The sequence below is a fragment of the Nannospalax galili genome, unplaced genomic scaffold, assembly GCF_000622305.1.
Source record: "Nannospalax galili isolate Female #2095 unplaced genomic scaffold, S.galili_v1.0 scaffold114, whole genome shotgun sequence".
NCBI lineage: Eukaryota > Metazoa > Chordata > Mammalia > Rodentia > Spalacidae > Nannospalax > Nannospalax galili.
In genome coordinates, this window is record NW_008336930.1 from 2,986,419 (window position 1) to 3,002,120 (window position 15,702).

The 15,702-nt window shown below is 43.2% G+C and overlaps 1 protein-coding gene across 1 annotated transcript in view; it reads left to right on the plus strand.

Moving 5' to 3' along the window:
- The window catches only part of Shq1 (SHQ1, H/ACA ribonucleoprotein assembly factor), a 118,922-nt gene extending 104,567 nt beyond the window's left edge, over nucleotides 1-14,355 (plus strand). Inside the window, exon 12 of the mRNA XM_029562807.1 lies at nucleotides 13,630-14,355. Coding sequence (XP_029418667.1) covers nucleotides 13,630-14,158 — 529 coding nt within the window. The 3' untranslated portion in view covers nucleotides 14,159-14,355. The remainder of the gene's footprint in view (nucleotides 1-13,629) is intronic.
- The last annotated feature ends 1,347 nt before the right edge of the window (nucleotides 14,356-15,702 follow it).

Sequence of the window (15,702 nt, forward strand, 5' to 3'; positions counted from 1 at the left end):
CGACGGCGGAGGGGGAGGGAGGGGGGGGGGGGGTGCGCGGGGGAGTTAAGAATGCAGACTAAATGGTCAATAAATGCTGTACTGGTGCCATGCAGACTCAGCAGAGGTTCAGTTCATAATAGTAGCAATTATCAGGTGCTTAGGAAAAAATCAGGAAAGTCAAGAGACCAGCGACCAAAGTCACATGAAGAGAGGGAGTCTAATTTGCTCCAGCGGGACTGACATCCAGACTATTCTGTAATGGTGTCAGCCAGCCTCTTGGTTCAAGTTTTTGGGAACATTTATACTCATATGTGACGAATACAAGCAAAAAGCAAATAGCACATGTGTGATAATTAAGTGGTTTACAAGTAACATATGGTTGCAAAGATTACAGGAATGTGGCAGTTTTGGAAAGCAAAGACTTCAATCCTAGGTAATGGGGAAGGTTCCTCTTTTACCTCCCTCCTTCTTATCTTGGGTCTAAAGTTCCTAGCAACCATTCAAAGGGTTTCATTACCATCACATTGCAAGAGCTTTTAGCAACTCTTGGAGGCCTTTACTTTCTGTCCTACTTATTGCAAGCCTTGGGGCTTAGGGTTGTACACTCTCTTCCTCTCATGGACTGTGTAGGCATTTGGGTTATGTGCCATATTATTATAACCCCAGGTTGCAAGTATAGAAATTGAGGCTGGGGGAGATCAGGCAACCTAGGCCTATTTGATGTCGAAGCCTGAGTTCTTTACTGCCTAGATGTGGTCAGCCAGTCCCTCTGGCATATTCCTGAGCACATAGCCCCAGACAAACGCTGTGCTTTCTGTTGGTGGAGTAGCTGAAGCAGTGTCTGTTACAGAGCATTTGTTCTCATTAGAAAAGCAAGATTTATAGAGGCCAGAGCTGGAGAACTTGAGCGGCCCCAGCCCATTGCCCAGACTAAGGGAATGATAAAGACAGAGATCCAGAGACAGGGCACTCAGCCTGGGCTGCAGGGCTTAGGGAGAAGGTCTGAAAAGAGAATTGAAGGTGGGTAGGCTGTGACCTGGCATTGAAAGAAAGGGGGAGATGGGCTAGGCGGGGCCAGGACTTGAGGCACATTATGAAAGTGAGGGGACAGTCCTGTGACGTGTGGAAGCCATCATAAAGTGCTCACCGTGCCTGGCACACGGAAAATGTCATGGAATTGAGAAGATGGAGCTTTGTTGGCAAATGTAAAAGCTGCAAGCTAGTGGCCTTTGGGTCACATTCAGTACTCTGTAAGTTTTTAGAAACTTTAAATTGGTTGTCAGCACTTAAAAATTGGAAGATTTTATGTAAAAGTCTGAGTTTACAACTGCTCTTGAAATCACGGAAGTTCTGGCAGTTGCTGGACCCCCATCCCCACATGGCAATAACTGGCTGGCGCTGGGACCAGCTGTCTCCATTATAAAGGACAAGTGCTTCCCATTGTGTTCAGACCCCCACCTGCCTATGAGACTCCATCTGGCTGGCTTCTGGTGGCTGCAGAGTTTGTGGCCTTGGAGCTCTGATCCTGGATTGAACTTCAAACCATCCAGCAAGCCTCTCACAAGCAGGAGCCATGTCTTCCTCGGCACTGCTGGATTGCCAGGGCCTAAGAACAAGCCCAGCAAATCCCAAGCACTTGATCCTCTGGCACCTGGTTGGCAGCAGTGACCACACTGGAGTGGAATGGGTTTTGGAAGCCACAGAAAAGCCCTAGAGAACTTAGGGGAACCAGACAGAGGTGGCTGCAGCTAGCCTGGTGGCTCATTTTGAACCATGTTATCAGACACACTGTAGCTGGCCATTTCCCCACAGAAACTGCTCTCAGTGCAAGGTACTACCTATATGTGTTTGTGTCAAGAGCAAACTTGTGCTCATGTGTTCTCAGTGGCCAGCTCCCTGCCTGGACATGGAAAGGGCCCTGTTGCTGTTTTCTTCTTTGAATGCACAGTGAACAATAGCAACAGAAAATGCATAAGCAAGGCTTATGATACATACTTACTTGCCTCTCACAGCAGGGCGGCAGCATGGCAAAGATCACAGCCAGAGCTCCCAGCCCTGTGTGTTTTAGCAAAAGCCTGTAAAACCTAGTTGCCTTTGAGTAGGGCTATGATCTTCCTTCCTGGCTGCTGATAGCAGCTCTGCTCTGCGTTTGGCCCATGTTCTTGTTTTGTTTATTTATTTAGTTCCCTTTCTTCTGCACTTGGTATTCCTCCAGGCGCCATCCGAATGTACCTTGCCATCAGGAGCACTAGGCAAAAAGAAAGTCAAACTGCCTCTCCCTCAGGCTCAGGCTTAGGAAAATCAAAGCTGAGCAGAGGCAGCCTTCCCTGCCTGCAGCAGGGTCAGCAGTTTCTGTAATGTTTTCCCTGTCAGCTTATTGCAGCTGATTTCTTGTGGTTTTGAACAAGGGAGTGGAGAGCTGTGTGGTTGCTGCCTTTTTAAGCAGGTGGGTCCTGCAGCAGTGATCAAAGCCAAGCTTTGTGCTCCCTGCAGACAGCCTTCCCTGCTTTTTGTAAACTGCTCTACATGGAGCTGGATTTAATCTCTGTGGAGTAAGATGGCTCCCAGACAAGGCATAAGAAGGGAAACACACTTGCACCCCTCCTTCTGAGCAGGAAGCATTTTGACACCATTGTTTAAGTCAAGCCATAATCAGGCTTTTGTATCCAGTTCTTGTAGGAACATGAACTACTTGGCAGCCAGCAGGCTTGGTTCTAGCCATCTGACTGCAGAGTGTAAGTTAAGCACTGTGCATTCCTATCTTTAGTTAAGTAGTATCTCAGCCACTTTCTCATTCTTATTTTTAGTAGTGGGTAATTTTTGTAGATGCTAATTTAGGTCTGATTGGGACAGTTGGCAACTTTTCAGTTCTAATTATGAAAGAGTCTTTATAAGTCTTGAGGATTTAAGTGAACATGTGATTTTAATGAAGTGCCCAACAAACCTGGGGTCTTAATCTTTGAGGGTCATGTGATACCTGTAATAAAATAAGGGATAGCTCTGAACATCAAACTATCTTAGGAGACAATTTGTGTTTGGTTGAGGACAGAGTCCCACCTCAGAGGAAAGATTCCCAGCAGTTCTGTTAATATGTGTCATCTTTCAGCTTCGTGGTCAGCTTTTATCCAGTTCTTAAACTCCTTAGTTACCCAGATGTCACCCCTGCCCTGAGTGTGTCCCTGTCTGGGAAGTTTGGGTACACCAGCACTGAACCTTCTGTCTTTGGGCAGGTGTTTGCTCGTGTAGCTGGGGAAAGGATCACATAGGCTCAGGCATGTAAAAGCAATGGAAAACCCTCCAGCTGATGCCAGTGGGTGGATTAGGACTTGACCTATGGACTCACTTATGCCACTTAACATTCTCTAGGTTTCATCTTTGTCAAAAAATAAAATAAAATAAAAATAGGGCTTTGGATTAGATCTTTATGGTCCAATTTGGTATTCATAACCACATGTGGCTATTTTCATTTAAATTAATTAGAGTTAAATAGGATTTAAGGTTTGAGTGCTCAGTCTTGCTAATGTTGGAGGCATAGCAAATGCTCATTTGCCCATGTGGAGAGCAGCTACCATATTGGACAGCTCAGGTATGGTATTTCTATCATCGTGAAAAGGGTCACCAGATGACCTTGCTCTCCGTTACCCCATTTAGGACTGTGCACATCTAATAGTGACACACCAGCCCTTGAAGAGCTTGTGCCTTTGGTGCCCCTTGCTAGTCCTCTACAAGTGACTTAGATGTGCTGAAATCTTTACTTCTTGTTTTCTTGGAGGCTATGTATTAAGCCTTCCTTATGTATCTTTTATAACCAGTTTCTTAGATAACTTAATTGTGGAATGATGCATTCTGAAGCCCTAAAAATAGTTTTACCTAGTGTTAGAATTTGGAAACTTGGGCAGTTCTGGGTCCACATAAGGTATTGTCAACATGGAGCAGAATTTAGGGACTTATTTATAGAAATTTTATCTTGGGGAATTGATGGTTCAGAAGAGAATTTGCTAGAGGCGTCAGTGATTATGGTGTATGGCTGATGAGAGCAAAATGCAGTGAAATAATCTGATGGTGTGGCCCCTAAGGGGACATGTGCAGAATAGGAGACCTGAGGATAGGATGAAGAGTGCTGGGAAGAGCGGACTTCAAACAAAAGCCAACAAACTGTTTAATCTAAGTACTTCATTACAGATAGAAAATATGCATTGAGTCTGTTGTGTCTACATAGGGATATGTCAAGAGGTATCTGGGTAGATTTTATTAGATAGAGTGATCCCTTGAATTTCAAATTTTATTTGATAAAACATTCTGACTCTAAAGCAACTATTGTTTCACAGAGAAATGTGTTAGTGAGCCAGGCTCGTCTATAGAAAACTGTTAGACGAGCCAAGAATGAAGCCAGTGCAGTCCCTAACAGCTGAGTCTACCAAAGGGCTTTTATTTCCTGTTTCTTACAATATCAGCAATGCACAGGAAACTGGACTGGACATGGTTGTCTTTTTTAGGGGGGGAGGGGTGCTTTTTAAAGATTTATTTTATGTGTACGAGTGTTTTACTTGTATATGTACAGGTAGATGCACTGTGAGCTTGCCTGGTGCCCACAGAGGCCAGAAGAGGGTATTGGAATTCTTGGCCTGTTTCAAGTTCCAGGCCATGAGAGACTGTGTCTAAACAACCAAGATGCCTGGGCATGGCATCTAAGAAACTACAGTCAAGGTTGTTCTCTGATCTTCAGACACACTTGTACACTCACAAACTATTTGAGAAAGTAAGCCTTATTCTGTAGTACACAAAGTAGATAATACTGTTCATTTTGGTTAGCTGTTCATACAAGTGGCACAGTGATTCCTAAAGACCCAAGTTTAGATTTTTGTGGGCCCAAAGGAAGTATTAGAGGCTTTAAAACAGTATTAAAGTAAAAATAATAAAAATTGTTATTTTAGTTCAGAAAGTACTGCAGTAGGTTTGTAGGTCCAAAGTCCTGGGGGCAAATGCCTTTAGAAAGACTTTAAATGACCCAGGACTGTGTTTGATTGGTACCTCTTGCATAAGCTGGGCATGAGCAAGCTATGTACTTATGCAAAGCCAACCCCTTTTGTTACTCTGTACACAGAGATGAGTGTGAAGATTCATGTTGGGTTTGAGAGACCATGCCTTGCCTTTTAAGAAGTTTGGAATAAGAGGCATAGTATTAGAGGTGCTGACAGTTTGCCCATGGAAACAGGAGCTATCTATCTCTGGGCCTCTCTTGCTCCAGCCCCTTTCCTGCACCGGCCTCCAGAGGCTGAGAATTTTTTTTTCAGGACTCATAGGTAGGTTAGGGTGTGTGTTGCGGGGGTAGTCAGTGAAGATACATTATCAACTTTAATAAGGTGAGACACTGTGTAACCAGGGTTAACCCCAAGACATGCCTCAGAGACACCCAGAAGTTTTCCCTGTGCTCTGTCTCAACACTACCTCTGCTTTGTGCTACTTGTTACTAGCTTTTGGTTTTGTCTGTTTGAACTTCATTTCATATGACTAAGATAATATAGTACCTATCATTTTGTGAGTGGCTTTCTTCAGTTAACATTTTGAGAGCATTCGGACTCTGAACATAAACTCCTAAGACCTTTTTAGGGACCTTAAAAAAACAACTGACAAAATGGCATGACAGCATTAAGCCCTACATGAGAACAAAGCCAAGGCCTATGAAGTGGGGATACTGGGGGATTTGGGTGTTAAGTAGATGGATTATATATTTTTTGAGCACTTTTCTCTTGACTTTTGCCTGTTGGTGATAAGGTGAGCTGTCAGAAGCCCTTGCCTCCTCTCTACTCTAACAAGGACAGAACCTGTAAAATCATTGGATTAGAGCCTTATCTTAGTGCAGTGTGACTTCAGCTCCCTGTCACTTGACATCATTAGAGACTCTGTCCACATAAGGTTTCATTCACAGGGTCCAGGTGAGGATGTTGCAACATCTTAGTGGGACAGGGTTCAGTCCTCAGCACTTTCCTAATAATTTCTTCTACATCTTGTTGGTTGGTCACTTTTAGTGTAACTAAATGCAGTCTGTCATCATAAGTAACACCCAGCCCTTTTCATGTAGATGAAATGTGGAGACATTTGTAGAATTGTTCAAGTCTGGCATACCTAAACATTGTGCTTTGTGGGATAACTACAGAGGAGAAGGTGGGTTAACAGCTCTGTCTCCTCCTTAGATACATGGCCCCATCCTCCCCATCCTTTTCTGTCCTATAAAGATGGGTTTGGTTGTGTTTCTTACTTAACTAGATATTTGGTTTCACTCAAATTGTTAACTGATCCCCCGCTTGATTCCAGAAATTGTTTAAATTAACCAGCCTTCCTCGTCCTCCCTCACCGTGCCCTTTTCTCTCCTTGCTGGGTGGAATACTGGGGTTTCCTCACTGGCAGCCTGGAGAAGTTTCCTCATGGGGATGCTACTACCTCCTGGGGCTGCTGTGAGGAAGGAAGAGATTAACAAGCTTCACCACCCTGAACTGAGCCCATCTCAGACAGGACCTAGGAAGTGACAGCCTTTCCATAGCCCTGTTGGTGTGGTCCATTCCTTGTTAGAGCTGCTTGTCTTCATGATCTAACTATGTCACTTGTTGACAAGATTTTATTCCCCCCTCAATCCACTGTACCACATATATGTTAATGAGCTAATAAACTCTTACTCGTTTATTTCATTCTTAAGTACTAAGCCTTAAAAAGGGAGAGAGCAAGAATGTCATATATCTACCATTGTCAACAAAGTTAGATACTTACGTAACTATAAGAGGGATATGTAGATCTGTTATTACTTTTAGATACCTTATCACATTCCAAGAAGACAGAATTATTTTCTGCTAGGACCTGGGGGAAGTGGTCACTATTCTATTGTAAAGAAAGATTTGATAGTGTTTTCTAGGTTAGTCACTTCTTTTTGTAGTTTTCCTAAGCTAATGGCATCAGTCAAGTTGGCTTCTAAGTTAAGTAGCACTGAAGTGTGTGTGTGTGAGTGTATATGTGTGTGTGAGTGTATGTGTGTGTGTGTACTCTCATGTGCACATGCACATGCATGTTCGCCCTTGACACGTGTGGAGGCCAGAAGCCGACTTCATGTGTCTTCCTCAGTCATTCGTTACCTTATTTTTTGAGACAGGGTCTCTCACTGAACCTGGAGCTCGCTGCTCTGGCTTGACTGGCCATTGAGCCCAGAATTTGCCTGTCTGCCTTCTGGCATGAAGGTTATGGGTGCTTACTGCCATGCCAGAGTTTACATGGGTGGTGAGAATCCAAATTCAGGTCCACCTCCTTGCATAGCATGCACTTAACCTAGTAAACCGTCTCCCCAGCCCCACACTGAAATTTCAACTTTTTTTTTTTTGACAATAAATAATTTTAGTTACCTCATACTGATAAGCTGGTTAGCAGTTGAAAGAAAGCAAGACCCCTGTTCTCTTGGAACCATGGGATTCCTATCCAGTGGTAGCTCTTCCTGGGCTTGTCACACGGAAGCTGCAGCAAAGTAGCCCTCACATGAGCTTCCATTGTGCCTGGTAGGACAGGGCTTACAGGAATGAACTCTCATGAGTCTGTGTCACGACCACCTGTGTGTGTCCTGCAGCAACTCCTGCTTTGCAAATACTCTGCCTTCACGTTTCTGCATGTGCGAGGTTAATGAAGAGAAGCTCAAAAGTACTCACTAATGAGCGAGCCACTTAGGAAGGTAGTCCCCACAGGGTATCCTTTCCTTCCTAGCATCTTGCCTGTCTATCTCACCAGTATTCTTTTTTGTTGACAATTTATAGTGAAAATAAATTGCAAAAGCAACAAAGGGTAAAGGTGAATCGAGAGCTGTGCTTGAACCACACACATAACCACTGGCCAAGAGACTTGGAAGTAATTAGTTAACTGAGGAAGTACGATAATAATAGTGAAATTAGTGGAAAGTCCTCATTTTTGAATCTCAGAAGATGCTTGGATCAGAGGTCACATGATGAGGAACCCTTGAGAAAAATGATAATGCCTTTGATTGTTTTCTATGAAAATTACTCTCTATGAACCTGCTACAAAGGCCAGGTTAAAGTGATGCATGTCAGATAGTTCTGTCATTTGAATTTTGTGAGAACAGTGATTAACACTATTTTTATTTGGTCCATTCCTTATCTCAAGAATTAATGCATAGCTACAGTTGTAATTACATATTCTTAATGTTGACCATTTCATCACCTTATTTTTGTATTTTTTATCAAAGACTTAACTTGTCATTATTTACTTCATTATTTACTTTTATATTTCTACCTCCATTGTAAGCTGACTAGATGGTCTTGTGCTTTAATGAGCAGCCCTGCTGTTCACTTGTTTGAGCTGTAGGGGGTGTACTGTGTTGGATAGTGGCCCCTCAAAATTCTTGTGCTTCCCAGAATCTCAGAATGTCGCTTGGAAGTAGGCTCCGTGCAAATGTAATTATTAACATCAGGTCCTCATGCTAGAGTAAAGCAGGTCCTTAATCCAGCAAGTCCCATGGACTAGCTGTTTCTCGTTGCCCACACCCACAGACTGGCTTGAAGTCCAGTTGGAAAGTGGACAGGAAGTTATTTCATTGGCACAAACAGAAATGGCTTAAACAACTTGTACTTAAATAGCTCACCATCTCCTCTGTATTGAAACTGTAGCTTCTTACTCAGAGGTGTTAAATGCTGACCTTAATGACTGAGCTGCAGATGTTTTTCACTTGTAGACTAACAGCAGCCAGGTCTGTGTTCATATACCTCTCAGAAGCAAGATCAGAATTTTGTCAGCAACTTCTACTTAAAACCTTTTAGATTAGGCTATAAAATACCTTTGGGGCAAGGACTAGTGAGATACTGCTCAGCTGGTAAAGACACCACCCAGCCTGATGTTCAGAGTTTGATCCCTAGAAGGAAAGAACTGACTCCTGCAAGTTGTCTGATCTCTATCCACAAGCTATAGCATACCTCCACCTCCATGTACCCAAAATAAATAAATATAATTTAAAAAAAATTTTAAATACACATTTGGGGTAGAGGCCCCTACAGTTTAGAATTGGTTCTAACTTTAGAACAGAAAGGAATACTCTCTTGGCATTGAGGGTATTTAGACAGCATCATTGCTTGGCTCCAGAATGAACCTGAGGCTACAGATGGAGTTAAGGGACAGAATCCTGTAAGAGGCAGTGTCCTGGCGGTGAGGCAGCAGACTCTGTCATCAGTATGAGAGGTCTCAAGTTGCCTTGCTGGAGTCCTGGCCTGCATTTGCAGGTGTGGGCTCTAGTTTCATGGTGTCCTGCCTGGCAGGCCACTGAGGTTTGGGCAGAGGAAATGAAACCTAGTCATTTTACTATGAGATTTATAGTAGACCCACCACTGCAGAAAGTGGTGAAAAGTTGAGAGATGGCTTAAAACAAAGTTCTACGCCAGAACAGGAAGTGTGCTTCCCATTCCCCCTTTCCCCAGTACATTTTAGACCCATCTTACACTTTGTTTGGCTGTTTCATAAGGCTGTGGATTCTTCCCCCCCCCACCCCCAAAAAATAAAATGTAAATGTAAAATAATTCAGGGAATTTTATATCACCTTAGCCACATCAGAGGCATATTCTTTCAACAGTTGCTATAACTCTTTCACAATATTTAAATTTACTACAACTTGTCAACAGTCTTTAAAAAAAAAAAAATCCTCCTGGGGCCAGAGAGATGGCTCAGCAGAGTTAAAAGCACTGACTGCTCTTACAGAGGACCCAGGTTTGGTTCCCAATACCCACATGGTATTGCACATACAGGTGCACTTACATATATGCAGGCAAAAAACTTACCCCACTCATACACATAAAAATAAATAAATAAACCCTCCAAATGTATTATGTTACAATTGTACAGAGAATAAAACTTTTTTCAAGTTACATGGTAGGATTATATTTGTAGCAACTTGGCAGAAAAGCCTGTGTGCCTCATGGTATCTAGGAAGCAGAATGCAGGGAGGAGAGGCTTGGGGACCCTTTAAGGTACACCCACAGTGACCTAGCTTCTTCTCCCTAGGCCTCACCTCCTGAAGGTTCTACCACCTCCACTACCACAGGCTAGAGACCACACTTCAAGAGCCAGTCAAGATTCTTACTAACTATAGCAAATACCACTTTGTGTATTGTCAGACATGTTTATCATGACTGTTACAAAAGAGTTACGTGGTCACTAAAGTAAAAGCATTTAAATTTTTATTTCTCATAGATTAATGATGGAGTATCCTCTTTCTCAAGCTTACCATTGTGTGTGTGCCTGTGTCTGTTTCTGTATCTGTGTAATGTGTACATGTGTGCCATATATATGGAGACCACATGTCAAAGTCTGTGTCTGTGTAGTGTATATGTGTGTGCCATGTATATGGAGGCCACAGGTGGACATCAGGTATCTTCCTCTATCACTCTGTGCTTTAATTTTTTGTTGTTGTTGCTTTTTTTGTTTTATTTTGTTGTTGAGATGGGGTCTTGCTGTAGCACCAGCTAGCCTGGAACTCACTATGTAGACCAGGTTGGCTTTGTTCTCACAGCGATCTGCCTGCTCCTCACCTCCAGAGTACTGGGATTAAAAATGTGCCCACCACACCCGACATGCATGTTAATTTTTGAGACACTCTTTCACTGAACTTGTCTCGGTGACCATTGAGCTCTGCCCTCTGCCCTAGTGCTAGGGTCACAGAGAAGCACACCACCATGCCTGGCTTTCTACATATGTGTCCAGGTTCTCATGCTTGAGTTGCTGACTAAGTCATCTTTCCAGCCCCAAACCTTCCATTCTTTATCTGTGAAAGCTATAGGTCACAACCCAGAGAACTCTTCTCTGGGAAATATGGTGGTGAACTAGTGTCTAGGCCAAGTGGGCCTTGGGCTGGAGATGTTTTGAGCTGTCCAACCATCTCTAACCAAACCTTTACCACTGGTCATTAAAACTTCAAAATATATGATGGTTAGTATCTACCGCATCTGAACATGGATGCTAATTACACTGCCGTCATCTTACTCTACAACGGCACTTTGAATAATTTTTAAAGTGATGAAAGTCCAACTGCAGGTTGTCCCTTTGCTGAATCGCTAGCTAACTCTATCTGGCCTTGCCTTGTACGAGTCTCCTCTTTACCTTGTGTGGCCACCTCCCCTTGGCTAAGCTCTGGGAATCTCATACTGAAACCCAAGGCTTTTTCTCCATCATGGATGCTGCTGTCCTCATCCCCTTCATCCCACTCTGCCTTTTGCCCATCCTTGGACACTGTAATGATACCTCTATGCTTGATGCCTCCTGTGAGCAGAAACTCATGTTGACACTAAATATTGTGAGAAAAGGGCCCAGACACAGAAAGGCACGTTGGTGGGAAATGCCATCTTTGTTCACATCAGCTCTCCTTAAATGGAGCCTCAGTTTTCCAATGTAATGAGATAGAATACTCTTACACCAATGGATTTGTCTTTTAAACACCCTCTCACCCAGTTTGTCTCAAAGCCACTAAATGTTCTGTGTAGTCATTTAATTTTTTTTTAATTTTATGTATTTTATGTGTATGCATGTATTGCCTGCATGTAGGTAAGTGCACCCGTGTCGTGCAATGCCCACGGAGGTCAGAGGAGGCTGTCGGATCCCCTGGGACTGGAGTTACAGACAGTTGTTAGCCGCCATGTGGGTGCTGGGATTCGAACCCAGATCTTCTGTAAGAACAGCCAGTGTTCTTAACCACTGAGCCATCTCTCCAGCCCCCAGTATAGTCATTTAGTTTTTGAAGTTATGGAAATGTGAAACCTTGTCATTCTTTATATTTTCATTAGCTGACACCTTTCTTCAGTTGTCACTGTAGATTTTGTCCTTCTGAATAGCAAATGGACAGACTGCATTATGTTGACTCATTAACAAAAACACCTAAGTAATGTTAATAAAAATGTGTTTACCCATGTGATGTAGTGTTACAAATCTGGTAGGTAATTTAGAGGAAAAGGTCCTATGAATTAATATGAAATGGTTTTCTGATTAACAAATAAAATCCATACTTCTTAAATTTTCTTAAACATTAAATGTTTTACTATTTTGTTTAGTGTTTGCGTGTGTGACACACATGAATGATGGAGCACGTGTAAAAATCAGTGAACAATTTGATCAGTCAGTTTTCTCCCTCCTCGTGTGGGTTCTGAGGGATGGAACTCATATCAGGGTTGGCCGCAGGGACCTTTTCTTACTGAGCCATCTTGCCAGTCCCAAAATTTGAACTTTTTTTTTTTTTTTTGGTCTTTTTGAGACAGTGTTTCCCTGTACTCCCAGCTGGCTTGGAACTAGCTATGTAGACCAGGCTGGCCTAGATCTCACAGAAATCTGCCCCTGCCTCTGCTCCCCAGTCCTGGGATTAAAAGTGTGTGCCACCACACTTGGCTTAAAATTTGAACATTTTTAAGTAGTAGGTATTACATTCCTGGTAGATTTAAAAATGAAACAGTAATTTGGGTGTGGCACACGCCTTTAGCCCCAGCACTCGGGAGGAATAGGCTGGTGGATCTCTGTGAGTTCGAGGCCAGCCTGACCTATATAGTGAGTTTGAGGCCAGCTGGGGCTACACGGAGACCCTGTCTCAAGACAACAAAAATAAATAAATAAATAAATAAATAAATAAATAAATAAATAAATAAATAAATAAATAAATAAAACAGTAAGCAACAAAAAGTCTCCATCCACATCCTGTTCCATCTTTCTAGGTTGCCCCTCTCCACAGAAGTTACTGTTTTCTGTCATTCTGCAGGTTTTATTGCTGAGTGTACAGATAGATGTAAATAAATGTCACTGTGTCTGCTCTCAGCTATGTGGTGAGCTATTACAAGCAGTGTGCCTGACTTGCCTCATCCAGGGTCATCTGTTTGTTCCCATTTGGGTATTACAGACATATCACTGGAACCTTAGGCCCATGTCATATAGCACACTTTCAGACATGGGCCTGCTGTGTCAGGAGGATGTGTATTTTCAATTCGGAGAGTCACTGCCAAGTTCTCTTTTCTGGAGGTAGTTACTGTTCAGTCTCCCTCCAGCCAGCGTGAGAGCATTTCCCCTGCAGCCTTGGGTTTCTGCCAACCCAATTAATGAATGCTATATCTCAGTACAACCTTAGTTTGTCATTCTCCTGTTTGAAGGTGAATATCAGATATTTAAGCATCATTATACTTTCTTTTGCGAGAATCGTCTGCTTGTGTCATTTGCCCATTTTTTTCTATTGGATTGTTGTGTTTTAAGAGTTCTGAAAATTCCTTCTGGTCTGTGATGTAGCTTGAACATATTTTTCCCAACCTTGCAAGCCTTTTGGCTTGGCTTTGATGAGTTGGGTCATTTTCACGTGAAAGTTTTGGGGTTTCCCTCAGTTAAATTTATCAAGCTTTACATTCGCAGCTTCTGTGTGCTGAGGCAGGCTCAGAAAAGCCTTTCTTATGCTAAGATCATAAAGAAAACCTACACTTCCTTCACTGCTTCCGTGCCTTCCCTTTTCCACACATCTTTGATCTGCTTGGGGGTTTACGGGTGCCCTCTGAGGAATGCGTCGGCTCTGTGTTTGAAGTTCTGTTATACCCTGTTGTCCCCAGTCCAATTATTGTAGTTCTAATTTTTCTTCTTAATATAATTTTCAAGGTCCAGAAAGTTGACCGATCTCGCAGAAGCCTTAAAGGAAGTTTCTCTCACCAAGGCCCAGCTGGACTTAGAGCTGGAAGAGCTGGAAGCAGCTGCACTTCTCGTGCAAGAAGAGGAAACTGCCAGAAAAGCAGCCCAGTGTGGTTCCACGCAGCAGATGCCGGGCTCCAGTCCAGAACCCAGTGATTCAGATGGGTCAGACTCAGATGAGTCAGACTCGGACGGCACCACATCATCTGGCACCGAAGACTCAGCTTCTGAGTTAGAGGAGCATGCTGGGACTCAGCCCATACCAGTCACTTCTTTGCAAGGCCCCTTTTTGGAAGAGGGCAATGCCCTGCTCATCAGAAATGGTGGGGTCTGCAGGAACATGGCCAGCCAGCTGTCACATGTCAGTGAAGGGCAGCCACTGGCTTCTCCCCTGGCTCCTGTGATAGAGGAGGTTGGGGATCAGCTGATGACCACGCTTCAGGTGTCCACACCCCACAGTGCCACTGCTGGGAGCCACAGTGGACTACAGGATAGCTAGAGGGGACAGAAGCCCTATGACTGACTCTGGTGCTCATTCATTGTAGGGAACTAAGTCACCTGGGGTGGGATTGCTCTCCTTTTTCGAGCTCTTTCTCTGTGTGCGTAGGACATTGTTTTTCTGTGAGCTAACATTTATTCCTTTTGATTTCCTTGTTGCAGCTTGAAAAATAAACTTCTGAAGTATTTTTTTTCGAAGTATTTTTTCCAAATATAAGTAATATTTTAAAATGACGTTTAGTTCTGGAAGAATGCTGAAGACCTGTGCTGTAGAGCCTGTTACTGAGGTGTGCCTGGCATGTGGCACTCAATTTGAAGTATGCGCTGTTGACGAATGAACACACCAGGTGAAATCTTCAGCACCATCAGGGTAAAGAACTTCCCATCATCACAAGGTGTCTTCAAGCCATTTCACATCCCTTCCTCCAGCCAAATGCTACCTACCCGCACCCCCTGTCAATCACTGATCTGCTGTGTCACATCCCAACAGTGTGCATCTCCTTGGTTTTACATAAACTGAACCATGCAGTATGGAGTGTGTTTTTTTGATCAGGCTCATTTCCCTGCACATGATTATTGTGAGATTGATGAGTGCTCACATGTGCTGAGTCTTTGTGCCATCTTCTCATTTCGGAGACCATTTCTCTGAACAGATTTGTCCATTCACCCACTGATGGGTATTTGAGTTGCTGCCAGCTTTTTGACTGTTTCAAGTAAAGCAGTTGTGAGCATTTGGGTGCAAGTCTCAGTGTGAACATCTGCTCCCATTTCCCTAGGTGAGTATCTGGATGTGGCATGGTTGAGCGAGCGGTAGGTGTGTGTTTAACATTTTAACAAACTGCAGAATTGTTTTCCCTCTTGGCCTTGCTGGACCAGTTTACACCAGCACTGGGTGGGTAAGTGTTCTGGTTCTCTCTTGATCCCACTTAGTATGACCAATCTTTTGGGGTTTTTTTCCGATTTACTTCTGTGTGTGTGTGTGTGTGTGTGTGTGTGTGTGTGTGTGTGTGTACTTAGAGTCAACTCTCTCCTTCTAACATGGTTCCAGGGATCTAACTCAGGTTGTCAGGCTTGACAGCAAGCACCCCTACCCACTGAGCCATCTCGTTGGCCTTAGTCTTTCCCATTCTTCATAGTCCACTATGATTCTCATTTACATTTTACCAAGACTTGGGGGGTTGAGCATCTTTTCGTAACTTTTTGTCATCTGCACATCTTGGTGTCCTGATTGTTTTGCTAATATTTAAAAGATAGTTTGTTTTCTTATTTTTGAGATTTGAGAGTTCTTTATAAAGTCTAGATACAAGTCCTCATTATGAATCACATTTTGCTGCTTCCAATCATCTTTGATTGGATGCCAAACTGAATTTTATCTGGTTGATTTGCATTCCTACAAATGTTTTTTGTCTTTATTTGAGGGGTTAGCTAAGTGGCTTGTACTGGTTTGGCGCTGGCTTTTGTAACTGTTAGGCTGGGGTCTGTTAGTCCCCAGTGCTTGTTAGAGTTCTACCCAAGCCCATGAATTTGTTTTTACAATGTGGCTAA